Consider the following 25,084-nt stretch of genomic DNA (forward strand, 5'->3'; position numbering starts at 1 on the left):
AAGTTTGTACCTTTCCCGACTACTCCAATAAATGGGGATTACTACAACGTGACCTCCTTCATCTCTAATGCCTTTGCCATGTAATACATCCAGGTGGCTAGGGGAAAATTCTTAGTCTTTCTATTGTTTTAGATATTCCCTAATCATTAATTATGGAATCATGATTTCGCATTTTGAAATGAAAATAATATTTATAAAATAGTCTTATTATAAGTTTAGTGTTTGATAAAAACATTAGGGAATTTAAGTGACAAAAATCATGTAAAAATACTCAATAATTTCAACTACATGATAAATATAAAATAAAAATATTTTTTAACAACTATTACATGTTAAGATGTAATAGCAATTTTATATTTGAAGGACAAAAACAATAAATTCAATATTTGAAAGTAATATTATAATTTTTTTAAAATTAGGAGTAAATTTATAAAATTTTAAAATAAAATAAGAAATACTTATAAATTTTTGAAACTTTTAGAGAATTGCCTTTACTAGCCCCCTGCTTTGCTTATACTAAGATGAGATATCTAAGTCTTTAAGTTTACTAAAATTAATTATTGTGAACATCTCATTAAATAAAAAATTTAAATACAAATAAAATAAAAAAAAATATATTATAAAAATTTAAAACTTTTAAAATACGAGATGCCTACTAATCCTATTCCCTCCGCCATAACTCATTCTAATCCTAAGATAAAAAGCTTGAGTTTCAAGAGTTTGGATCACACCAAGATTTTTAATCTTAATTTTGGACTCAATCTCACGCAATTGCTATGGACCCGTGGAGTCTTTTTCTCTCACGGGTAGCAAATTAACCTAAGGAAAGAATATTTGAATTAAAACTATTTTGTGTCTTGTTTTTCTTCATAGAATCGACACGTAATGTGAGAATATAAAACAAAACATTACGGGAGAGTACGATAGAAAGATTTATATTCTATTATTAAAGAAGAATCTAGTCGAAACTTGCAAAATAAGAGAGGGAGAGATATTGTTTTTTAGGTATACAATTGGAGTGATGGATTAAGAGTTGAGTCGTTTTCGCTCAACAACTCACGCTAAAATTGAAGCCTCCCCCGGAGGTCCACGTGCCCCGCGGAGGTCCACGCTCTGCAGAAAATGTCAAAGCTTCTATGCGCTGCCAAAGAAGAAGCTTTTTTCCTTGTCAGTGGAACCTCGCCTGAATCCCATACCAAGTTTAGCAAGGGATGGGTCAGCCGGTTCCCACTGGCCACAACCGTATGGGATATTTCTCTCTTCCCTGTGGGCCCCAACCTAAGTAGGCTCTTTCACCAGATCAAATCGTAGCGCATCATTATCAATAAGACACCTTCAGTTTCCAATAACACCCTCATCCCCATGATATAAATATAATTAGGATAAATTTCGTCAAAGTTTTTTGTAATTTCAATATTTAATATTTTAAGCAGATCATTTTGTCAAATTTTCAATTAATTTTATATAAATACAATTTATTTTTAAAATGATTATATTGCTATTTTTTAATAAAATTATTAAAATATTTTTAAAATATGAATAAGTAAATTAATTTTTGAATTAAGGATATTTTGATAGTTTATTAGATAAAATAATTGTATTTTTCAATTAATTTTTTAGAGATAAGTTTTATTTTCCAAATGGATTATATGATTTATAATAAAATTATCAAAATACTTTTAAAATATAAACAAATAAACTAATTTTTAAATAAAAAATGTTTTGATAAATTTTTTACATAAAATTAAATAAAATTCTTTCCAAAAATAGAACTTATTCGTAAAAATTAATTAAAAAATTGTATAAGAAATTAAAATTATGAAAAGTACAGGTAGAATTTACTCTATATAAACTTTCAACTAGAAAAACTGATGTTTTTTCATATGAAGGACCACCCGACAAATTCCCAAGCATGAAGCCAACCGAAAGTGAGGGTGTTGTCGTAAATACGATGAATGCGTCTTCCTACGCGTCCCAGGGCCTAGTTGCTTTTTCTTTTTCCCTATTTTGTTGATGTTTCAGAAGGGAATTTAATTGCCCTTGAAAAGCGTAAAGCAGGCAGTGTCAAGAGGATCTGAACTCACTGCTCAGTAACTATAAATAGAGTTTTTCCTTTTTGACTCTCCCTCACTCACTCATCACTATATACAAAAGCGTAACGGCTTCCGGGGCTCAGCCTCAGGCCTTCAGCTTCATATTTTACGCTTTCCTCCCTCAAACTCCCTCTCAAAGCTGCAGAGCTTTTTTGCAAGTAGAAATGGACGTCTCTCGCCGAAGAATGGGGCTTCCTTTACTGTTTCTTTCATCCATTTCTTTGTTTCAGGCAAGCGGCTCCGTCGCTTTTGTCCTCTGCTCCCGCTGTTTTTTTTTTTTTTGCTTTTCTTTCTTTTTATCTGCACTTCATTCTGACTTGCTTAGGCGTTCGATTTCTCCTTTTGATTTTGAAAGAAAATACATGTCGCTTTCTTTCATTTCTCGACGCTTGAATTCTGGGAGAACAACAAAAGAGAGAAACAAATCCTGGGTTTCATTCTTCTTGTTTTGGCCAATAACTTGTCATGCTTCACTTGACGAAGTTTTTTTTTTCCTCCCATTTTGAAAATTAAAACAAACCCAACCTAGAAAATATAGAATACAAGTTATATTTTGCCTCCTCTGCTTCTTATAATCAAAATGAAGCTTGAAGGATTTTGCATTTTTTGGGTCATGATCTTTCATAAGAAAAGAAAAATAAAAAAAAAGATCACAATTAATGTGCATATTTTAATTGTTCATAGCCATGGAAGTCATGTGGAGTGTCGTCGTTTGAGATTCTGCTTCTTGTTAATTTCAGCTGACTTTTGCAATTCTCTTTGTGCGCAGGTTTTATTTAGTGTGCCAGAGGTGGTTGCACAAACGACAAATAATGAACTGAGGTAAGATTTTTGTCGATGCTTATCTGCTTTTTTGCAGAATACAAATACAATAAATTTCAATGCAACTCAATTTATTGTTCTGATGTGTCATTTGCCGCTAATCGCGTACGTTTCCATCATTTATTACTGTGAATTGAACTCTTTTTCTCGTGGACATTTATAGCGCCGAAGTTCAGCGGTTGAATTTGCTCTTTCTGCCTATACATACATGATAACTAATGAGATATGTTAATTTTCTTAATCTTGTTTAAAAAATTAATCATTTTCTTTTGTAATGTTTAGGCAGAGACATTCTGAAGGATATTGTGCAATGTATGATATTTGTGGAAATCGAAGTGATGGGAAAGTGTTGAACTGTCCCTATGGTTCTCCAGCTGTAAAGGTAGGATTACTCTTAACTGTTTCACGTAAATTTTGTACCAATTATGGTTAATAGTAATTATATCCAGCTGTGACTGTCATATGGTATGAATTATATATCCAGAACTTTATCTCTCTTTTTATTTTAAGAAGTTTAAATTTATTTGCTGCTTTCTTCTGCTGTTCATCGCATTTGATAGTATAATTTTGAATTTGAAGTATTTGAAGAATCTGTTTTAAATTATATCTGTTTTTATCTGACGTTTACATCTTTTATGCTTCTCAGCCAGATGAGTTACTTTCATCAAAGATTCAAAGTTTGTGCCCTACAATTACTGAAAATGTTTGTTGTACAGAAGCTCAATTTGATACACTACGGACACAAGTCCAGCAAGTAAGCATTGTAGCTGAACTCTACTATTGGTATGCTGACTTGTATTGTGAGACATTTATTTTCTTAGGGTGAGGTTTAATGATTACTGCTTTGTTTATGCTAGGTGTGGCATTAGATGTCATTATATTGTTATTTGGCACGGTTACTTTCTTTCTTCATATCTCATAATTGATTTTATGACTGTGTATGTTGTTTTAATTTGATCAGAAGTATATAATTGTTACTTAACTAGGAAGTTTATAACTTTTTTAAACAATGAATGGATTCTGTTGTATAATATGCTTGTCAATGTCATGCTTTGATACTTCCTTTGAAATCTTTTGTTTGTTTTTCCCTTTTCTCTTTTATGCAATGAGCCAACTGATCACTTATTTTCTGTTTTCATTTGAAAATTGGGCCTATTCTGTTGGCTCTGATCAGGTGGTGCTAGTTGATTGATGCTCCTTAATTTTATCTTTTCCTAATATGGTTTATTTTAATGTGTACATTGTGCAGGCAATTCCTTTCCTTGTAGGCTGTCCAGCATGCTTGAGAAACTTTTTGAATCTGTTCTGTGAGCTTTCCTGCTCTCCAAACCAAAGTTTGTTCATCAATGTGACTTCTGTATCCAAGGTCAGGAATCCTGACTAATCCTCTATAGTCATGTTCTAATCGAACTTTATATCTTGTCGTATGATTGTGGATTTGTGTCTGCCTTCTAAAAACTGAGAAATTCTATTGGTTGATATTTGGAAAGGAAGAATCTATCTTTTTGTTGTTTTTCCCTTTTATTTTGATTTGCAAGAAGAACGCATGTATCCCTTTTAAAATTTGAGAGTTGATCTGCAACATCAGTTTTGGATATAGCTTAGGGTTTGTGATATTCTTCTTATGCATTGGAAGTTATATGCATGCAATAAATTACCTTGTATAGCGGAACTAGCTCTTTCATCGTATTCTCATTTCAAAAAATATCGTGATAGATGTGAAATTGAATTTACTGTAGTCAGTGCTCAATATCTTAAGCTTGAAACAGGTGGTCCTGCACTTATTATAGGAGACACAGTTATTTATGTCAAAGAAAATAAATTCTTAAGATATTTTATTCCTTTTGCAGGTTAAAAACAACTTGACTGTGGATGGAATTGACTTTTACATAACTGATGCATTTGGTGAGGGGTTGTATGAATCATGCAAGGATGTCAAGTTTGGTACTATGAATATGCGTGCTTTGGAATTTATCGGTTCTGGTGCTAAAGATTTTAAAGGTGAATTGATAGTTCTAAGTTTGCATTATATGATTTGTGTGTGCATGTCTCAATCTCAACGTATGCCTGATTTGTTCTGGCAGAGTGGTTTGCTTTTATTGGTAAGCGAGCAGAACCTGACCTGCCAGGTTCACCATATGCCATTCAATTCCAGCCAACTGCTCCTGAATCACTTGGGATGAGACCTATGAATGTAACTACTTATTCATGTGGAGATGTTTCACTAGGCTGTTCTTGTGGTGATTGCCCTTCATCTCCTGTCTGCTCTAATACAGCTCCACCTCCTTCTCATAAAGGGGATAAATGTTCTGTTCGAATTGGGTCTCTGAAGGTTAGGGATTTGTTTCGCTTTGTTTCAGTTTTAGCTGTTTTAAGTCAAACAAAAGTGCAGTTGGTTTTCTAATTTCAGCCACAATACAGTTTTTGTTAATTTAGTTTCAATGGTGAAAATCTACAGGCCAAATGTGTCGACTTGGCTTTAGCAATCCTCTATATTGTATTGGTTTCTATGTTTTTGGGATGGGGCTTGTTTCATCGGACAAGAAAAAGGAGCAGGTCTTTTCGAATGAAACCATTTTTGAATACAGCAGACGGTGGTGAATCTCATTCTGTAAATATGCAAAAAGCTGAGAACCTCCCTATGCAGGTGCATACCAATTTGCCCTCCCTGTTGAGTTCTTAAATTTGTGTGCATGTATGCGTGCATTCTGTGCACAAAAACAAATTTCACCTTAACCTAACTATTCAATTTTAGAAGTGAAGCTTGCTTGTGTTAATCTAACCTTCAACTTTAGAATTGAAGCTTGATTGTGTTTATTTGAGCAGAGCTGGGCCTTTGTGAGTTAAATGACTCCAATCAAATATCTTCACCTTTGGATTAGTTCAGCACTTCTCATGTATTAAACAGTTTTGCTTTCACAAAATAAGTCTTTTAAGTTTTTCTAGTTTTCCAGTCGAAACTAAGATGCATGTATGAAGAAATAGTACCTTACCTAGTCATACGTACTGCCAGTTTTGGCATGTTATCTCGTAGTTAAATTAACTGACCTTCAATTTTGTACTTGATCTTCTTGGTTATACTATTGTCTTCATGTCTGTCTTTGAAGAACCTTACAACAATTTTTCTTATTCCACAATATATTCTTTTGGATTCTTTTCACTTTGGTTTTTTTCATTATCTTCTATTTCTTATAAGTGTAGTTTTATGCTTTTCCTACTAAGTAATTTGTCACATGATTTTCTTTATGCTTCATGTTTTGTATCAGAGGCTAGAAGATGCTAATCAAAATAGCAGTGGGGTTCAACTTTCTATTGTGCAAGGATACATGTCAAACTTTTACAGGTTAACTGTCCATGTCTTTAGGGCTTACATCACTTGAATGCAAAGGTCTCTGATTTTGTGCTAACATACTTATGATCAGGAAGTATGGACGATGGGTTGCTAGAAATCCGACCCTTGTATTGAGTTTGTCAGTGGGAATGGTTCTTCTACTTTGCTTGGGTCTAATCCATTTCAAGGTGGAAACACGACCAGAGAAGGTATCATTTGATTGCTATATAGCTAAACGTATCTTATATAAACTGAACCTATCCATTCTTATCATTGCTCATTGTTGTGTAGTATCAATGCCTTTTTCTGTCTGCTTGTCTTCATTACCTTGTAGCATGATGTACGGCAGAACTTATCATAATGGTTATATCATAAAATTGAGCAGGACATAACTTTGTATGGTTGGATGTTTAAAATTCAGGTCATGTCCTATAGTTAATGTTATCAAGGACACCAATAAGCTTTGCTTGCCCAATTGATGTTCATTATTTTCTGTCAAGCATTTTGAGATCAGAGCATTGAATTTCATGTTCATAATTACATGCTTCTTTTTGTACTTTTTTTGTTTATCTAAATATCTGTTACAATGTCAGCTATGGGTAGGACCTGGGAGTAAAGCTGCAGAAGAGAAACGGTTTTTTGACAGCCACTTAGCTCCTTTTTACAGAATTGAGCAGGTTTGCCCTATCGTATTCAATTTTTTTCTTATTTGTCAGTTTATGTGGTTCCCTTGTTGTTGATTGATTGTTATGAGGGAGAATGCGATAGAATGATTTTGAGCTCTGCTCAGTAAACTTTTTTCGTTATATGGCATACCATTTTGTGATTCAAATTGTTTATTTTTGTTTTTTTACATGCTTTTTTGGAGTAAAATGTTCCAGCTAAGTTTTCTTGGGAGTGTGTTCTTGTTTCCCTAAGGGTTCTACCATCAGTTAAAAGCATAATTTCCATATTTAATAGCAGTCTTTCCAACATTTATTTATCTTCTCCTATCTCCTTTTCCCTGTGTATTCAAATGAAATTAGGTTTATGTAACTCTCTTCCTCATAGCAACATTTCTCACTTTCTGTTTTTTCTCTATTCTAGAATTCAAGAACGAGATATTATGTATGAACCAGTGGTTTTAATTCATCTCCATTAGGTTGAGCAAAGAATTTGATTTTGTAGTTTAACGTGTCTTATTATATTACTTTGGTATTTCTAATGTTACCTTTGTTCTTCAGCTAATATTAGCAACAATTCCAGATGCCTTGCATGATCAATCACCCAGCATTGTGACAGAGGAAAATATTAAGTTATTATTTGAAATTCAAAAGAAGGTATTGATTCTGCTTTGGTTTATCAGGTTGGCTTAAGATATATTTGTATTTTCATAGTACCTTCTCTTTGAAAGGTCTTACTTAAACAATTTTAGTTTACTTAACAGATTGATGCAATCCGGGCAAATTATTCTGGCTCAATGATATCTTTGACAGATATTTGCATGAAGCCAATGGGGCAGGATTGTGCTACACAAAGTGTTATGCAGGTAGCTTGCTTGGCTGGCCTCTGCAATTGACTGAGGCATATAGTTTTCCAATTGAAATGTAAAAGTGTGGAAGTAGAACTGGAATTGTTTATCTTCATGGACCTCTGAATATCAACCAAAAATCTATGCGCCTCTTGTTTCTTCATATAGACAATTGATGATTTTTATATGCATATTTAAGTATTAACAAGTTTCTGATATGAATATCTTAATTTTTTGTTACTATTATGATAATCCATGCTTCTTTTGTACTTACATGCATGTAAAATTTATCACATTCTGCATATGTTCTGACATTCCTGCTTTATTTTTGACATCTCTCTGTCATTGATAATTATATCTGTTATTTTCATTGTGTTTTATATTTCACGACTAAGTAACTCATCAATGAATGGCTAGAGCACCATACACATTCTTTCCTATCTAATCCTATTTTTCTCTTCTTTTTTTAATTTTATTGTGTTTCTGTTGATAGTATTTCAAAATGGATCCGAGTTACAATGCTGATGATCGACTGGAACATGTGAAGTATTGTTTTCAGGTATATTGTAATCCCTCCATGTTCATGTGTTTTAAAGGTAATTAAATTCTTTAGAATTCTACTTTATTGATCAGCCTCTATTATAAGTATATTTGTTATAAATCTTGATGAGAAGAATTTGAATACTAATTGCCTCTATTATAAGTATGTTTGTTATAAATCTTGATGAGAAGAATTTGAATATTAATTCTTTTCTTTTTTGTCTCACATTTCTTTCTCTCTTTCACTCTCAATCTTTTTGTCGTGTGAATTGACCTTTTAATGTTTACATCCTGTGTATTCTCTCAGCATTATACCTCTGCAGAATCATGCATGAGTGCTTTTAAAGCCCCGCTAGATCCAAGCACTATATTGGGAGGTTTCTCTGGGACCAATTATACTGAGGTAATTTTACTTTTCTATGCTGCCAATCCAGTCAGATCATTGCGTGTAGTAACCTAAAATGGTATTTATTATACAGGCTTCTGCATTTATAATAACTTATCCAGTAAACAATGCTATTGACAAAGAAGGGAATGAAACTGAAAAGGCAGTGGCTTGGGAGAAGGCCTTTATTCAATTAGCAAAGGTTTGGTATTTGTACCTGCATCACATCAATGATTGTTTATTGTCTTGTGATTGTGCTTGTCTTGGCATTTCTCTCATATAAGGGAGTTTAATATGCAATCCTATGCTATGGAACAGGATGAGTTGTTGCCTATGGTTCAATCTAAAAATTTGACATTTTCTTTTTCATCGGAAAGCTCCATTGAGGAAGAGTTGAAAAGAGAAAGCACTGCAGATGTAATAACCATATTGGTAAGGTTTTTCTTTGATGCTGTGCACTTGATATTTGAGTCCTGCATTGAGAATCCTAACCTTTGTGATTAATGAAATTTCTAAGAAGCCTAGCCATTGGTTTGTTTTAAAAATAAAATTATTATTGTATAACATTTGAAACTTTTCTTTTTTTCACTATGGGTTTACTCATACTGCTTTCATGTGTCTTCTGCCTTAATTTATTTCAGATAAGCTATCTTGTGATGTTTGCGTACATATCTCTGACTTTGGGTGATACACCTCGATTATCTTCCTTTTACATTACATCGAAGGTAATGATCTCATTCATGATTATTTGCTACAGAAACTATGATTTTTCTTTGGGTCTGTATTCTTGGAACCTCATCTTGTAGCTTAAGCTTTTATGTTGAGGGGTTCTGGACATTTTTATAACAATTTCTTTGTTCAAATGGTCCAGAGTTCAGATATGGCTGTTTCTATGCTGTTAAATTTTAAAACTTTTAGAATAAGGTATGTAATGGCTTGTTCTTTGTCCACGCTTTCTACCCTGTGGGCTTGTGCCTGATCGCGCTTGCTTGTGAAGAAAAACTATTCTTGGACTCTCACATAACATCTTAACCTTTTTGGTTGGCTGATTCTTGACATATTTAACTTCACAAGGTTATAGCAAACAGTCAAATGCATTTTTACTTTAACAACTTTTGAAGTTTACCTTTAATGATGATTGTTTTTAGCAACAGTAGAGGCTTTCCTATTTATGTTGTGGACTAACATCAGAATGGAAAGGACAAAGCAAATGAGATAAGATGAGGTTATATATTTAGAAAATCCTAGTTTGCCTCCAACTTATTTGAATGAAATTTTTCCTAGACTCCCTGTTATATCTTATTTCCAATTTACAGAAACTTCTTTCAAACCTTGCTTTTTTCCTAATCAAAAGTGTCGCTATTCATGCTTTTAGGGGACCATATCTTATAAACATGCTTCACTCGGTTTTGAAAATTTTCAAGTCATGCTTTTACCTGATGAATTGAGGTTATGCTTTGATGGCGCAATAAATAAACACACTTATGGTACTTGGACTGCCATGGTTGTGTTAACAAGATCAATTGCCCTTCCAGGGGTTGGATGAATGTCCGAAACATTTATGTTACTTATCTTCATTGTTTCTGTGTTGTATTATTGATTGAATTCCAGGTATTGCTTGGCCTTGCTGGTGTTCTTCTAGTCATGCTCTCAGTTCTTGGATCAGTAGGATTTTTCAGTGCTATTGGAGTAAAATCTACCTTAATCATAATGGAAGTTATTCCTTTTCTTGTTCTTGCCGTAAGTGCCCTTCTTTAACATATTTTAAATTTCATGTGCTGTTTTTGCTAATTTGCGACTATCATATTCTTGACATGATGTTTGATATTACAATTACACCGAGCATTTTGGTTCGCAAGTACCATCTCTCTGTCATCAAGCTCTGTTGTGGCGTCACTATTCTGAAGTCTTTTTCCTTTAATAGGTTGGGGTGGATAATATGTGCATATTGGTGCATGCTGTTAAGCGGCAAGCTTTGGATTTACCTCTAGAAGGAAGAATAAGCAATGCACTTGTGGAAGTTGGACCATCCATAACCCTTGCTAGTCTATCTGAGGTTTTAGCTTTTGCGGTTGGAAGTTTCATTCCTATGCCAGCCTGCCGAGTGTTCTCCATGTTTGCAGGTCTATCCGTTTATCCATGTGATATTGATATACAGAGAAAAAGGCTTCTTCTTTTATGTTACTTCTGTCATTGACCTAACATTTATGCATTCTTTTGCAGCACTGGCTGTTCTGTTGGACTTCCTTCTCCAGGTTACTGCTTTTGTTTCTCTGATAGTTTTCGACTTTTTGCGAGCTGATAGTAGAAGAATTGATTGTTTTCCATGTATAAAAGTATCTGCGACATATGCTGAATCTGAGAAAGGTATAATTGGTGGAGTTGTATGATTGATGAACCATCTATTATAAACTTTTTAATTCATAATCTTGATTCATTGTACAGATTGAGTTAGAACTAATTTTCATAGTCATTTAATACTTTGAAACCTCTTTCTCATTTATTTGTAAAGCTGTCATGAAGTCTTACTAAGAATTTCCTTTGGAAGTTTAGGCATTGGTGGGAGAAAACCTGGACTGTTGGCTCGATATATGAAGGTAATTGTTTTTACTTTCTTTAGTATTTAAGTCATTTGTATTTGCTAACTCTTAACAAGGTGATTTGTACTTTTTTGTAAAAAATCTTCATGTGTTTTGCATTTTTTTTTTTTACACTTTTAGGAGGTGCATGCACCCATTCTCAATCTTTGGGGAGTGAAAATCATAGTGGTTTCCGCTTTTGTTGCTTTTGCATTGGCTAGCATTGTAAGTTGCTTTAGCTTTGTTTAGTTGATCTATTTGATCTGTTTTTGCCTATCACTTGAAGTAAACGTCTTATGCTTGCAAAATTGTTAGGCATTGTCCACCCGAATTGAGCCTGGTTTGGAACAAAAGATTGTTCTTCCCCAAGACTCATATCTTCAGGTTCAATTTTTTGTTTCCCTTTTTCTAAATGGAGAATTGAATTGTGTGATATCCTCTTTTATCAGTGTGTCATTGTTGCATAGTTTTCCTGCAGGGCTATTTCAATAATGTTTCAGACTATCTCAGAATTGGACCGCCACTGTATTTTGTTGTGAAGAACTATAATTATAGGTATTTCAAGGTTATTTCCACTTTCCTCTTGATGTGGCGAGTTAGTGTGAGAACAAAGGCTAGCACTTGACTGAGCCTTTAAGGTTGATAACCAAGTTTCAAATGCAGAAACTTAAACTAAAGTTGAGAGAAGAAATCTGTAATGTTATTCAATGATTTAAAAAACTAAGTTTCTTCTCTCAACTTAGTTTTTTATAGCATTACAGAGTAGTAATGTTATTCAATGCCTATTTATAGCATTATAGGCCCAAGTCTTAATAAAACTCTACTTTAGATTGTCCAGTACAATTAGAGTAGTAAACAAGAGATTTAAATGAAATAAATGTTCTATTCCTAATTAGAGCATGACTACCCTAAAGTCCTAGTACAAGTACATTAAATAAAAGGGAAATTCTGTTATACCTATAATTCCTATGAGGGACTCCTAACTAAACAAGAAAAATACTGAAGACTAAAATTACTTGTTAGACAATCTACGTTACCTGTCTTCAGTTTATCACTTGATCTATGCTTGTGTTAGCTTTTTGATTGTTACTTAAAAGGACATTTAACTGGTCAAAAGTATGAAGAGACATGCACTTGTGCTTCTAGTATTGGTTGTTGTCGTTCTTGTTATACTGCCTGGGGACATGGTGAGCCATATGCATACTAGAAGCTTAGATTTTTCTTTTCTAAAATATATCTTGAATGATTTTCAACATCTGAACAAGTAAATGTGCAACGATGTAATATGAGATTGAGTTATTTTTTTCTGATATAAAAAAGAAGCTATAATAGTTAGCTTGACATTCTATCAGAACTCCACGTATAATAATCTTTTAAGTATTTTACATAACAATAGGTATTATTATGTGTTATCATTTAAGAAGGAAAAACTTGCTTTCCAAGAAGTATGTGAAGCTTTTTTGGTCAGTCGGAAGAGAAAGATGGAGTTAGTCAAGTTTTTATCTTAATTGATTTTGTTGATAAAGATGCTTTTCATGCGGATGTTTTTCTATCTCTCAGTTCTGAATCAATAGATACGAATCAGCTGTGCTCCATAAGCCAATGTGATTCAGACTCTCTTTTAAATGAGGTAATTTTTTTTTTTGTTAACTCAGTATCCATTCATGATATTAGATTTTTCTTAATGAATCTTGCTCTTCTGTTCAGTTTGAAGCATGGTTGCATTTTTAAGTTTGATTTTGGCATTCCTACTGGTTGCATTTTTGATCAGATCTATTTCTCTTTCATTTTACCTCTATGGCTTGTTATTTTCATATTCCCTCTCCTTTGAACTTATCTTTTGTAAGTAGATCAAAAAACTATAGGTCTTATTGGCATCTAGTGATCAATGCGTTTAAGATGAACGAATGCTACATGGTTTTATCAAGTTTATAGATCTCCTATAGAATAAACACCAGTAACTTCTTTTGATATGATTATGGAACTATGGGTTAAAACCTACATGTATGTTTTATGCTGTGTTATGCTTCTATCTAGCAGGTGAAGAACATGTGGGAGGAAAAGCACAGTGATGTGCAAGGTCTTTTGATGTTATAATTAGCTTAATATATTAGTGTGCTTAGAGATTAGTGTGTTCGTCAAAATGGTTGTCAATTGCATCAGCAAAGTCTTTGGACCAAGATGACTAAATAACCTGAGCATATTTTTGTCGAAAAAGTCCTTTAAATCCATAATTTGTCAGTTTCATAAAATGCACATCCATACATGCAAGCCTTTCATTGAGGATAAAGTCAGAAGGATTTTTCTTATTAGTGAACTTAAGTCCCCTTTCTGTTCTGAACTGCTTCAATGTTAGATCAACAATCTTATTTCTCTTGCTACTTCTTACCCTCTCTTGTTGCTATTTGGACTTCATTTAATATGACTGTTTAATCTTGTTGCCTCTGTAGATAGCAAGAGCATCCTTGACACCAGAATCAAGCTATATTGCTAAGCCAGCTGCTTCATGGCTTGATGACTTTCTTGTATGGATATCTCCAGAAGCCTTTGGTTGCTGTCGAAAGTTTATTAATGGGACTTATTGTCCCCCTGATGATCAGGTTATGATCTTTTTATTCTTGGTATTTATTGTTAGATTTCAATACATGCCTGATGATATGCCAAAGATCTGATATCCAATTTGGATTGCATCCCAAATCAAGTTAGATTATGGTTTATTTCAGTCCCAACTGTGATATACTATTATATTATTTGAGTTTGTTAAATGAAGCAACTTTTTATCCAAAAAAAAAAAAAGATCTCATTTCCAACAGTAAGTTATCCCTTCCTAATTGTGGTTTCTAGTAGCTATGGGCTTACTTCATCTGTTGGGGCTCGTTTATATTTTGCTTGTTAAAAAAAAAAAAACACTTGAGCCTCAAATTAGAGTTTCTGTAAAAGCAGAATATTGCTATAACTAATTTCAAGACAATGGATTTAATTTCTTCACAGCTTAGCATTTTCAGGTAATAACACCTCCATTATTGAGTGGAACAAACAGATGTCTCTATTTTCCCTTTTCATACTTAGCTATGCTTAACAGTTGTCATTTGTAGAGAAGATGGCAATAAATTCATTATCATGTTTCTCATATTATTCCTGACTATCTCACCTACATTAGCTTTAAGTTTTCCAATATGTTGGTCTATTGGTAAATGTAATGCTATTGGGTTGACTGAAGTTAAATATTTTTTCTTCCAGCCTCCTTGTTGCTCTGCTGGTGATAGTTCTTGTGGGCTGAGTGAAGTCTGCAAAGATTGCACCACGGTAATGTACACCCTTATACAATTGAATTTTCTGCCTGATATTTTGGCACTGCAGTAGTATTTGTCAAATGTGAAGTTAAGCAGCTCTAGCCACTAACAATCAAAGGGATGTTTCAGTGCTTCCGTCACTCAGATTTGCATAACGATCGCCCTTCTACAGCCCAATTTAAGGAGAAACTTCCATGGTTCCTTGATGCTTTGCCCTCTGCAGATTGTTCTAAAGGGGGACATGGTGCTTACACCAGCAGTGTGGAACTGAAAGGTTTGTAAGAATGGATCTTTTATTATAATTCCGAATTTCATGTTTTTATGCAGTTTTCACATGCCTGTTTTACTTTGGGATAGATTCCCCAATAATATGTATTTTTATTTTTGTTAGCAGGCTATGAAAATGGTGTTATTCAGGCATCATCATTCCGTACCTACCATACACCCCTCAATAAGCAGGTAGAACTGCTGCTTGTGGGGTGCCAATTTTTAATTATTTTTTCTTGTCTATCTTATTTTGTACGGCTGCAATCTGCACACTAATTGGTTGTGAATTGTTCTAGATTGATTATGTTAACTCAATGAGAGCTGCTCGAGAATTTGCTTCGAGGGTTTCGGATTCTTTAAAGGTAAGAAATAAATGTTGATTGCCTGTCTAAATGATTTCACTCGTATAGAATTTATACTTTAGTAGAAAAACATGATTTTTCTGCTTAATTTGGTATCCTTATCTTTCTCTTCTGGTTCAAGGCATAAGTTATTAGTCCTTATCATACAACTTTATGATCGTCATCAATTATCCTACACGAGCATGGCATGAGAACTTGTTGAGCTTTTCATGCAAGCAGCTTTGTGATGGTTGGACAGTTACTGTATGCAAGTGGTGTGATAATGTCTGTCTTTAACATGACCTCTTCTGGTGCAGATGGAGATCTTCCCATATTCTGTGTTTTATATGTTCTTTGAGCAATACCTTGATATATGGAGGACTGCACTGATCAACCTTGCGATAGCTATTGGTTAGTAATTTGCAAAAACCTACTCAAAAGGTGTCATAATGCACACATTTTTCCCAGGAAGCATTTATTTTGAAGGCTTTTCTGGTACATGTCTAATTTTAAATATTGACCCTTGATAGATCTTGGTGACAACGCTGCTTTCTTAACATATTGCATAATTGATTTCTTTGTAACTCAAAGTGGCATTTGGAACATCAATATCTCATCCAATGCCATTTTGATGTGTTCTAAATTTGCAAGATCCCTCTGAATAGATGTCAATATTTCTGAATCACTTGTTTTTAAACTGATTCAAAAAATGATTACCAATATTAATAAGTAGCAATCCTGAGTGAGCTCAGATCTGTGATTCATGGCAAAAGTTGGGTTCACAGGACATCAGTGATTGAGAGATATCTACTGATGTTATTAATTCTATGCTGCAATTTTTGTTGTACCCAAATTTGAGATTTGTAGTTGACTTGGTATTTAGCAGCATTTTATTGACGGCTTGCCATTTTTTAGTTATATCTAATTGTCAATCCTATTCTCTTCTATTTGATTGCTACCAGGTGCGGTATTTATTGTTTGTTTAGTAATTACATGCAGGTTAGCTTTCTAATTTTGTCCCTTGATTTAAATTAGTCTTCATTATCCTGTTTTTTTAGAAGTAGATGTGAGGTGATGGGTTCAACTGTTCCAAAATTCTAATTACTTGACACTTTTTCCCTCATATGTAGTTTGTGGAGCTCAGCAATCATTTTGCTGGTGTTGGCAATGATTGTTGTCGATCTCATGGTATTTTATTCTAGGACAGTTACTACAAAACTTATTTCATTTGAACTAATTTCACGTTGGTGTTCTATTTCCATATGTTATTCCCTCTTACAAAATTAAACTCTGCAGGGTGTGATGGCAATTCTCGGAATCCAACTGAATGCAGTCTCTGTTGTTAATCTTGTTATGGCAGTGGGCATTGCTGTTGAGTTCTGCGTGCATATAACACATGCTTTTTCAGTTAGTGTTACTCAACTCTTCCTTTGATCTTTGTTTTTGGCCTCAGAATTAATTGATGGGCTGTACATCCCCTCTTCCCCCCCTCCTTCCCTCCTTTCTGAAGGTGGTCAGATGGATTTTTGGACCCACCACAACAATGCAAGATAGTATACACCACCTATAAATAATTTAGGCCATAGTGCTTTGTTGTGTGGACATTTACCATATTCATCAGTGTTTTTGCTATATCATATGCTTACAAGTTTCTTAGCAGGTAAGCAGTGGAAATAAAGATGAACGGGTAAAGGAGGCTCTGGGTACGATGGGAGCTTCCGTCTTCAGGTTCTTTTCCTTCTTTTATGAGCCCCACCTCACTCCCTTCCCTTTTATGTCGTGGTGATAATTGAAAAAAGAAACACCATCTATGAGCATCTATCCTGCTTAACTGTCATTATCTGATGTAATTTTTGCAGTGGAATCACACTGACAAAGCTAGTTGGGGTGCTGGTTCTTTGCTTCTCGAGGACAGAAGTTTTTGTGGTCTCTGTTCCTACACTGACTTATCAATTATGGAAGCATTCATTTTCCAGTAATTTTATATTCAGAGCGCTCTTGTGTTTCGTAGGTCTATTACTTCCAGATGTACCTAGCGTTAGTCCTCCTCGGTTTCTTACATGGACTTGTATTTTTACCGGTAAGTCAAAATAGTGATTCCTTAACAATTCCATTTTCAATTTTACGGAGGACAATGAAATAATGAAGCAAGCCAAGGACCAGTAAGTTAGTGCTTTCATCAGGAAAGCACTAACCATCCATGGTGATTCACGAGAATCTTGAGTTTAAGATTTTGATTAGTAATATGTTGCTTTCATATCCACCATCAGTCACTTGATACTTATAATTGCAGTATTAATATTGTCTTTGATTGGCTTCATGAACTTGTTCTTATGCTTCTCAACATCTTGTCCTTCCAACACAAGAAACCCTTTGCAAGGGAAACACTCAAATTTAATTTTGTATACATTGGCGATCTTGTGGCATTGAGATGACTCTTGTTCTGTTTTCAGGTGGTGTTGAGCATGTTCGGTCCACCTTCGAGATGCGTGCAGGCTGATAAGCAAAACGAGCGGCCTTCAGTTTCATCGCAGCCCTGATAATTCATCACAAAAACATAACTCTTTTTGTTTCTGCTTCCTGGTAGAGAGAAACTGCATGTACAACCAGAGCAAATCACCCACCAAAAAAAAAACAGACGGCGAAACAGAATAGCTTCCACCCCAACTGTTTAGAGAAAGAAAGGAGGAAAAAGGAATAGGAAAATCGTTTAGCCAGCTGTTGTTGTCAATATTCTGAGGTAGCTGATTCGTCCAGGTTTAATAGTTATGATAGAATGTCAGTCTCTAGGGACATGTTCGGGGGATACAAGGATTTGACCCTGTCCGATGTAATCTTCATTTTCTATTTTCTTTCCGATTTTCATTATTTTAATTTAAGATTTACATTGTCAGAATGGTCGGTTATAATCTGTGTGGATAAAGGCAGAAAGACTTTCTAAACAAAATAGATCAATCTTTCATGGAGTTATTTTTAGTTTTCTCACAAGATTGTATAGCAATATGTTGAAAGGAGATGCAATTCAAAGAAATATGATGAAAGGAAATGGCAATTCAAAGACTAAACCCTCTCACCTACGATGGAAATGGCACTCCCTGGGCTCCATCGGCTTAAAATGAAAGCAGTTTACTGGTCTCATCTAGATGTAGAGAAACAGATTCCTAGTGCAACAAAAAATCATGAAAATCCGTCAAAACTTTGAAAAACCTCAAAACTCTCAAAATCCTGAAATCTTAAAAGTCCTTGAAGAACCTTGACAAACCTTTTAAACACTCACACACTCTTGAAATCTTCAAAACCTTGAAGAACCTTTTAAACCCTAACAAAACCTCGAAATTATAGCCTCAAAACCTTAAAATCATTGAAACCTTCAAAAAACTCTTACAATTTTAAAAAATCTTCAAAAATAAAAAAACGTTAACTTAAATTTATAAAAATTAATATAAAAAATTATAAAGATGAAATAAATATTGATGTAAATATGTGAGGATCCTCAAACGAAAAACTTTAGATGCTTATAAAAAAATGAAATTGGATAAAGAAAATTTTAAAATTACATAAATGAGCCATAGGCATTATTATCAATCGGTTTTCAATTTTAAGGCAGCCAAACAGAGCATGAGGTTACTTTCAATTCATGCTTGGAATCATAATCAAGACAAAATTCTTTTTAACTTACCAGTAAGAAAAACAAAGAGAAACAAAAGCAATGGAGGCGGTGAATTCAGGTAATGGAAGACGCAAAGAAAGCTTCAGCCGCTCTTTAGTTGGCATGGTAGCAAGAGACAAAGACTTAGGAGGTAGAAGCGGGGGGTCTGAAAATTAAAAAGATGGGAAAACAATGGAGACCAAGAGCCACAATATATCCACATAATTGTGCTTTCTTTTCCCTTCGAATAGGTGCAAGAGCTAACAATTAATATCAAAGTCACCCCTTGACCTTATTTTTAATTGTGATGAAATTGCTTGTCAATCAAACCTCTTAACACTAATGTAGTGCCCTGTCACCCTTAAAGAGCATACACATATTCATATATATATATATATATATATATATATATAATTTAATATGTTATTATTGTATATATAAATACTTTCAATTGTATGCGAGAAAAATTTTGTCGGTGTTTAGTGGCTCTTGGTCCCTAATTCTTTTCCCATCTTTTCAGTTTTTAGACGCGTCGCTCCTGCCGGCTGCCTCCGAAGTCCTTACCCCTTGTTGCCCTTTGTTACCCCTTGTTGCCGTGCCGACTGCAGTTTCCTCCGACAGCTCCATTGCCTTTGTTCTTCTTTTCTGTTCTTACTGTTAAATCTTCAACTGTTTTTTGTTCTATTCAGTTGAAAGGAGTTTTGTCTTGATTGTAATTCCCGGCATGGATTGAAAGCAATCTCATGCTCTGTTTGGTTTAATGTGGTGGAAGCTCATTTATGTAATTTTAAAAGTTTCTTTATCCAATTTCATTTTCTTGGAGGCATCTAGACGGTGTTACTGTGTCAACATCTTCTACACTAGAGACGAGTGATTCAAAGGAATAATCTTGAAATTTCAATCAAGATTTTGATATGGACGATTTTGATATATTTTCAGATAAGTCTCCAGTAACCCAAGGTAAGGAAAGCTTCAGAAATTTCTTTTTTCTTTCTTTTTCCTGAGTTGTTCCATTTTTGTGGCAGTGTAAATTAAATATTGAATTGTTTGACAGCTCGTGCTGGTGCTAAGTTTCAACCCAGAGCCAAACTAAAATCTAGAAAGGAAAATGTTGCATCAATTCCTTGTAATAAAAAGGAAGAGGTCATTACACAATCCTTGTCTAGTTTGGACAATAGATTGACAAGTCCAAGAGGTTTGTCTGTAGATACATCAACAACATCTGGAACTGAAGAATCCTTGAAAAACAATTATGAGGATTTATCCCAAATTGCTGTTACCAAAGCAGATGATGTTGGTTTCATTGATGCACCAAGATCTGATGTTCCGTTGACTGTCAATGATCATGATAGCCATTCTGTTCCTAATATATGGGCAAAAGATGTAATGGTCTTTGACTTTTGTGTTTGAGTTTCTTTATGACAAGCTAGATATTGATAACTGTTTTTGGCTTCTGAATTTTATTTGGTTTTAGGTAGATTTTGATTTGGATCCCTTTGATGATGTTGCAAACCAAGTCACAAATAATGGTGAGTTGATCCTTTTCATTACTTCATATTGTTCAGAGAATTATACTTGAGTGACAGGGTAGTGACATTAATTTCTGAGGCAGGTCGAGCTGTTGGCAAGTTTCAACCCAAGACTAGACCTAAAGGTAAGGAAGGTTCTTCTACTTCAATACCTTCTGAACTCCCTAATGTTAAGAAGGAAGAGACTGTTATTCTAGCATTAATGGGCTCCAATTCTGCTTGTATTGTAGACGCTGATGGCGTTGTCGATGACTGTAGGAGCTCACAAGGAATGACCTCTTCTCAAGTTGCTGTCACAGATTCTTTGCTTTCAGAGGTTGCCATTTCCAATGGTTGTCATGATTCACATTCTAGTTTTGGAAGATCAGTTGGGGAGGTAAAAGAAAAAATGTTATATCTCCTTCATGGTTTTGGTGTATGCAGTGCATTTTTCTTTATTTGGCTACAGATCATTCAGTACAATTTGACAAATCGAAGGAAGAAAAAGGAAAAAGAAAAGTTAACACATTGATGTTACTTTCAGAATGCAGATATATTTTCTGGGTTGGAATGTCTTGACCAATTTCTTACTCAATCTTCTAATAATAATGGAACTATTCAGATTGATGATGACAGAACAGGAGCACAGGTGAAGATTAGCAATTCCATAAAAATTACTGAATTTCTTGTTTTTATTTACCACCTTATATAGTTGTGTTTAATATTGATTAATTTCAGGAAGCAGGGGCTTTCCCTGATGTGGAGACTCAAGATATCATGTCTGGTGCAACCATTGCTTCTGGTATGTGCTAGAGTAGCTCCCATGTTAATCTCAGGGTGTTTTTTTGTGCATATTTCAAATACTTTTTTACTTTAGGACGGCATGCTGGAAAATTCAAACCCAAGACCAGGTTACAAACTAGTGTGGTCCCATCTCAACCTGCTGTGGTTGATATTGCTATGCATCCTCCAAACTCTCCGTTTATTCCTTCTGAAACTATGTGCATGGAGAACTCAATTCCTGATCGCTCACCCATGGATTTAGGTGCTTTTATTCCTCCAGATCCTTCTACCTCTGAGTTCCCAGTGAATGAGGAATTGACAAACCTCACAGAAGCTTCTAACCCAGGTGTTACACTTTCTGGAGATGTTCCTAGCATGCCTGGAAAACTGGTATATCTTTTTATGCATGACGTTCACCTGTATGTAATCTTTGACAGGGATAAAACTCTTTCTGAAATTGCATTATTTGATGCTATCCTGATTATGTTCTCCTGTTGGTTCTTAGTGCTCTAATAGCAGGAAAAGGAAGGCCTCTCCAATACCAAATCCATCTCAAAAGTCCAAACAATCTTCTGCTAGTGATGGGGGGAATGAAAATGGTAAAGCAACAAAGCAGTTGAGAAAGCAGGTAACCAGTCCTAAGCTTGTTGATGATCATGAGGATGGGACTTGTAATGATGATGGCCCAGCCACTGAACCTCCCACTAGTTCTGCTATAGATGAGGATAGAGATGATGGTGATGATGATGATGAATATAATGCGGAGAGTGCATTTTCAAAGAGGAGAACTTCTAGGAGGTCAAAGAAACCCATGGTTGAAAATGAAAAACCTCCTCGAAAGCGTAAGACAACTAAAAAAAAACAAGTTGAAAAGCAAAAGAAAGTGAATGAAGCATCCGATCAGCCAACAGAAGAACAGCCCCGGAAGTTTTCTCATTCAACTCGTAGAAAGAGAAGATTTGGTTGTTACTGCTACTACAAATTAAAGTTTGTGAGACGTTATTCTTTATCTAGTTTTTAATCATTTCCTTTTTCTTTTGTAGTGGATGAGTCTTTACTTCACACCCCGGAGGATGAAATTGACTTTGCAAAGGTGGCCTTGAAGGATATTATTCTGCTTGCAGATTATAAGGAGCGAATAGCGGTAATTATTCTGTTTTTCTATAAAAGTTACCATGCTTCCACTGCAACCATGCAAAGGACTTTTACATTAGAATAGTCATTTATACTATTTTTGATTATTCATTTCTATTGTCCACTCCCTGACCTAAATCTTCATATAATGCAGAAGAAAGGGGCAAAAGCATCTAAAATACAGTTGAACAATCAAAGGTATGTGAATCTTTTAACCATAGTTGCATCCTGATAAAACTTTGTGTTTATTTTCTTCCATTTTCAATACTTTTCATGTAATGCTTCTCAATTCAATCAATATGTTGCATTTTTATTGCAAACTTATGTTTTGGCATCTTAATGGCACACTGTTCTCTCTCTCCCTCTTACCCAATAGGTTACTTCTCATATTCTAGTGTCTGTGGAAGTGTTGTTAGAGTAGGTTGAAATTATGCTGTCAAAACCTAACTAGGCTTTGGGTAGCAATTGCTTCCCTTGAGGTTATGATATTTCTTTTGTTGACTACAAATACTAAACAGAGTGATGCAGGAGCATTCTAGAACTTATTTAAATTAGTTATTTTTATATGTTATTTGTTTTTACTGCCTTTGGTTTATGGTTAGTTTATGTTTTTATTTTTTTCATATGGTCATATGATTAGCATGTGATCTTTTAATTTTTATGAAGGGCTAGGATTAAGAGCTGCTGTAAACCTAGTATAAATAGTTTTTGAGACACATTTGTTAGCCATATTATATTGGAATATTTTTGGTTAGAGGTTTTACTACCCCAAAACCCAGTTATCTAGTTATTTTGTTCCAACTTTGATTTTACATCACTTTTAACCTTTGTTATAGTTTTATTTCACTTTTTTAGTTTACTTTTTATTGTTTCTACTTCCGCACTGCATCACTGAGTGTACTGGCTTGCTTGTGAGTTTGTCATTTTTGTAATCGTTTCTCATTTTTGACATAATGTGCAGTCCACTGATTTATGTTTTTGGTTATATAATCTTCTGTGCAGTACCAAAGACACTTTTCCTGAGGAAAATGCTCATAATGAAGAAAGCTCTATTGCTTCAGAACAAGACCAAGGATTTACAGATGATCAAATGAGTGGTGGGGCTCAATCGAGTTCCTTCTTCTTAAATTACCAGTCTTACATGGACAAAGAACCCAGAGCAAAATGGACAAAACAAGATACAGAATTGTTTTATGGGGTATGTGCATGATGAATTTTAACTCTTTTATCTTTCAATTGGAAACCAAGTTTTGTTTATATCTGCAATGTAGTCGAAGAAAAATGCATAAAATATCTTTTCTAGTACTGCAAAAATTGTTCTGTCCGGATCTTAGTTTGCATGTGTGTCAATGAATTGATGTGGTAAAATTAATGTGAATCTTATTTTAGTATTATGAAGAGAGGGGTTAGCATCTTAGGACTTTTTCACCACTTTCTACAATGAGTTTATGGTCTGATTTTCAATTGATGTATGCTCTAATATGTTTTAGGCCATTCGGCAGTTTGGGCCTGATTTTTCATTGATACAACAACTTTTTCCTGGAAGAAGTCGTCATCAGATTAAGTTGAAATTCAAGAATGAAGAGCGTCGATATCCATTGAGGCTTTCAGAGGCTTTAGCAAGTCGTACCAAAGGTGGATTCTGTTTTTATTGTGTTTGCTATCAGAAGCTCCACTGGTCCACTTATTGTGAGTCGTGCCATGCTTAGGTGTAATATCATTTTACTATCCTGCAGATCATTCCTATTTTGAGAGGGTGATTGAACATTTGCACCAAGTTGCTGGACAGGCAGAGCGGGAGTCTAATGGAGATGTTTCGATTGATTTGACACGTGAAAAGGCAGCGTTGACTCCTGAAACTAATGTATGTTTTCTTTTCTTTTTTTTTTTTTGTTTTCAATATTGATGATCATTTGCCATGGTGCAATGTTGATCACATAACATGTGGTGAACATGTTGATGAGAAGACGTCTCCTGCGTAAGGACTTAAATCTGTGTGGGAATCGCTACATGCATTTGGAATATTTACCTATTACTGAATTGTTGAGAAATTAATAGGTCATAAACAGTAAAACAATCCAAAACTATCCAACTATGTTGATGCTTGGAGAAATCTTTGAATCTGGACTATCCTAGTCTGAGTCTCTTCATGTATTTCACACCATAGCTCACATTTGTCTTGCATGCTATGCTAACCACAACCATGTTTTTTTGTTTTCTTTGGATGGTGGTGGATAATTACTGTCATGATTGTTTGAAAAGGGAACTATAGATGGATGAACAATTGGGTACGTACTGCCTACCACTTTTGTAGCTATCTAATTGAATTTTGCATCTTCATTGGCATATGTGATTGCAGGGGGAAGCAACAAAAGCTGAGCTGGATGAGGATGAAGCAGTTGGAGATCAAGAAGCAGATGTTGCTGAAGACCATAGTACTTTTAAGTCTGATGAAACTGATGATGATCACGAGGACATATTGAGTTCATATAGAAGTGCATTTTAGTAATCAAAGACCGGAAAAGGATATTTTCAGGCAATGTTTGTATGTAGGTTTTGCAGAGGAATGGTGATTTGTAAATATGGAAAAGCTCTAGCTCCCTCTCTTACTCACTGCCAACAATCTGATTCATTATTTTCCATCTCAAACTCTTATCTCTCTGTACTCGTACTATGATTAGTAACTTGTTTACCGAGAGAAGCAGCTATACACACAACATAGACTACTGTTTCTCTCCTCAAGTACTTGATCATTGTCTCCTTTCTTTGCTTCGTTTAGTAATAGCATTAATATTTTTTTAGTTGCTGTTAAAAACAAATACACATGGAGGGAAATGGCACTCCCTGGG

General features: G+C 34.6%; 2 protein-coding genes across 6 annotated transcripts; both read left to right on the forward strand.

The window, feature by feature from the left end:
- The first annotated feature begins 2,073 nt into the window (after nucleotides 1–2,073).
- Nucleotides 2,074–18,057, forward strand: LOC110416900 (uncharacterized). Of its 2 annotated transcripts, none has more exons than XM_089783714.1 (39): nucleotides 2,074–2,323; nucleotides 2,863–2,915; nucleotides 3,198–3,297; nucleotides 3,562–3,669; nucleotides 4,165–4,281; nucleotides 4,766–4,916; nucleotides 5,000–5,247; nucleotides 5,374–5,562; nucleotides 6,182–6,258; nucleotides 6,338–6,455; nucleotides 6,840–6,923; nucleotides 7,470–7,565; nucleotides 7,673–7,774; nucleotides 8,250–8,315; nucleotides 8,604–8,699; nucleotides 8,776–8,883; nucleotides 9,000–9,113; nucleotides 9,323–9,406; nucleotides 10,293–10,421; nucleotides 10,606–10,804; nucleotides 10,905–11,048; nucleotides 11,235–11,278; nucleotides 11,402–11,485; nucleotides 11,576–11,644; nucleotides 11,739–11,815; nucleotides 12,821–12,890; nucleotides 13,711–13,860; nucleotides 14,501–14,566; nucleotides 14,683–14,827; nucleotides 14,945–15,012; nucleotides 15,117–15,182; nucleotides 15,479–15,572; nucleotides 16,124–16,160; nucleotides 16,292–16,349; nucleotides 16,458–16,568; nucleotides 16,819–16,889; nucleotides 17,021–17,087; nucleotides 17,173–17,241; nucleotides 17,615–18,057. In XM_089783714.1, exons 1-39 carry the CDS (start codon nucleotides 2,258–2,260, stop codon nucleotides 17,699–17,701), a joined length of 3,882 nt encoding a protein of 1,293 aa, XP_089639840.1. In that variant the 5' UTR covers nucleotides 2,074–2,257; the 3' UTR covers nucleotides 17,702–18,057. The 2 variants fall into 2 exon arrangements, with proteins under 2 accessions (XP_089639840.1, XP_021284707.1); XM_021429032.2 differs by having other exon boundaries at nucleotides 14,948–15,012; nucleotides 16,822–16,889.
- Nucleotides 18,058–19,136: 1,079 nt separating this feature from the next.
- LOC110416903 (uncharacterized) lies at nucleotides 19,137–25,036 on the forward strand. 4 transcript variants are annotated; one of them, XM_021429036.2, is made up of 16 exons: nucleotides 19,137–19,154; nucleotides 19,331–19,770; nucleotides 19,865–20,193; nucleotides 20,285–20,339; nucleotides 20,423–20,464; nucleotides 20,570–20,715; nucleotides 20,863–20,967; nucleotides 21,057–21,120; nucleotides 21,196–21,491; nucleotides 21,607–22,063; nucleotides 22,145–22,245; nucleotides 22,390–22,433; nucleotides 23,238–23,433; nucleotides 23,726–23,870; nucleotides 23,972–24,099; nucleotides 24,595–25,036. In XM_021429036.2, exons 2-16 carry the CDS (start codon nucleotides 19,725–19,727, stop codon nucleotides 24,739–24,741), a joined length of 2,301 nt encoding a protein of 766 aa, XP_021284711.1. In that variant the 5' UTR covers nucleotides 19,137–19,154; nucleotides 19,331–19,724; the 3' UTR covers nucleotides 24,742–25,036. The 4 variants fall into 4 exon arrangements, with proteins under 4 accessions (XP_021284711.1, XP_021284713.1, XP_021284714.1 ...); XM_021429038.2 differs by lacking the exon at nucleotides 19,137–19,154 and having other exon boundaries at nucleotides 19,269–19,770; nucleotides 21,364–21,491; XM_021429039.2 differs by lacking the exon at nucleotides 19,137–19,154 and having other exon boundaries at nucleotides 19,269–19,770; nucleotides 21,382–21,491.
- Nucleotides 25,037–25,084: the final 48 nt, after the last annotated feature.

Source organism: Theobroma umbraticum, unplaced genomic scaffold, assembly GCF_002168275.2.
Source record: "Theobroma umbraticum cultivar Fairchild unplaced genomic scaffold, ASM216827v3 scaffold_51.0, whole genome shotgun sequence".
Lineage (NCBI taxonomy): Eukaryota > Viridiplantae > Streptophyta > Magnoliopsida > Malvales > Malvaceae > Theobroma > Theobroma umbraticum.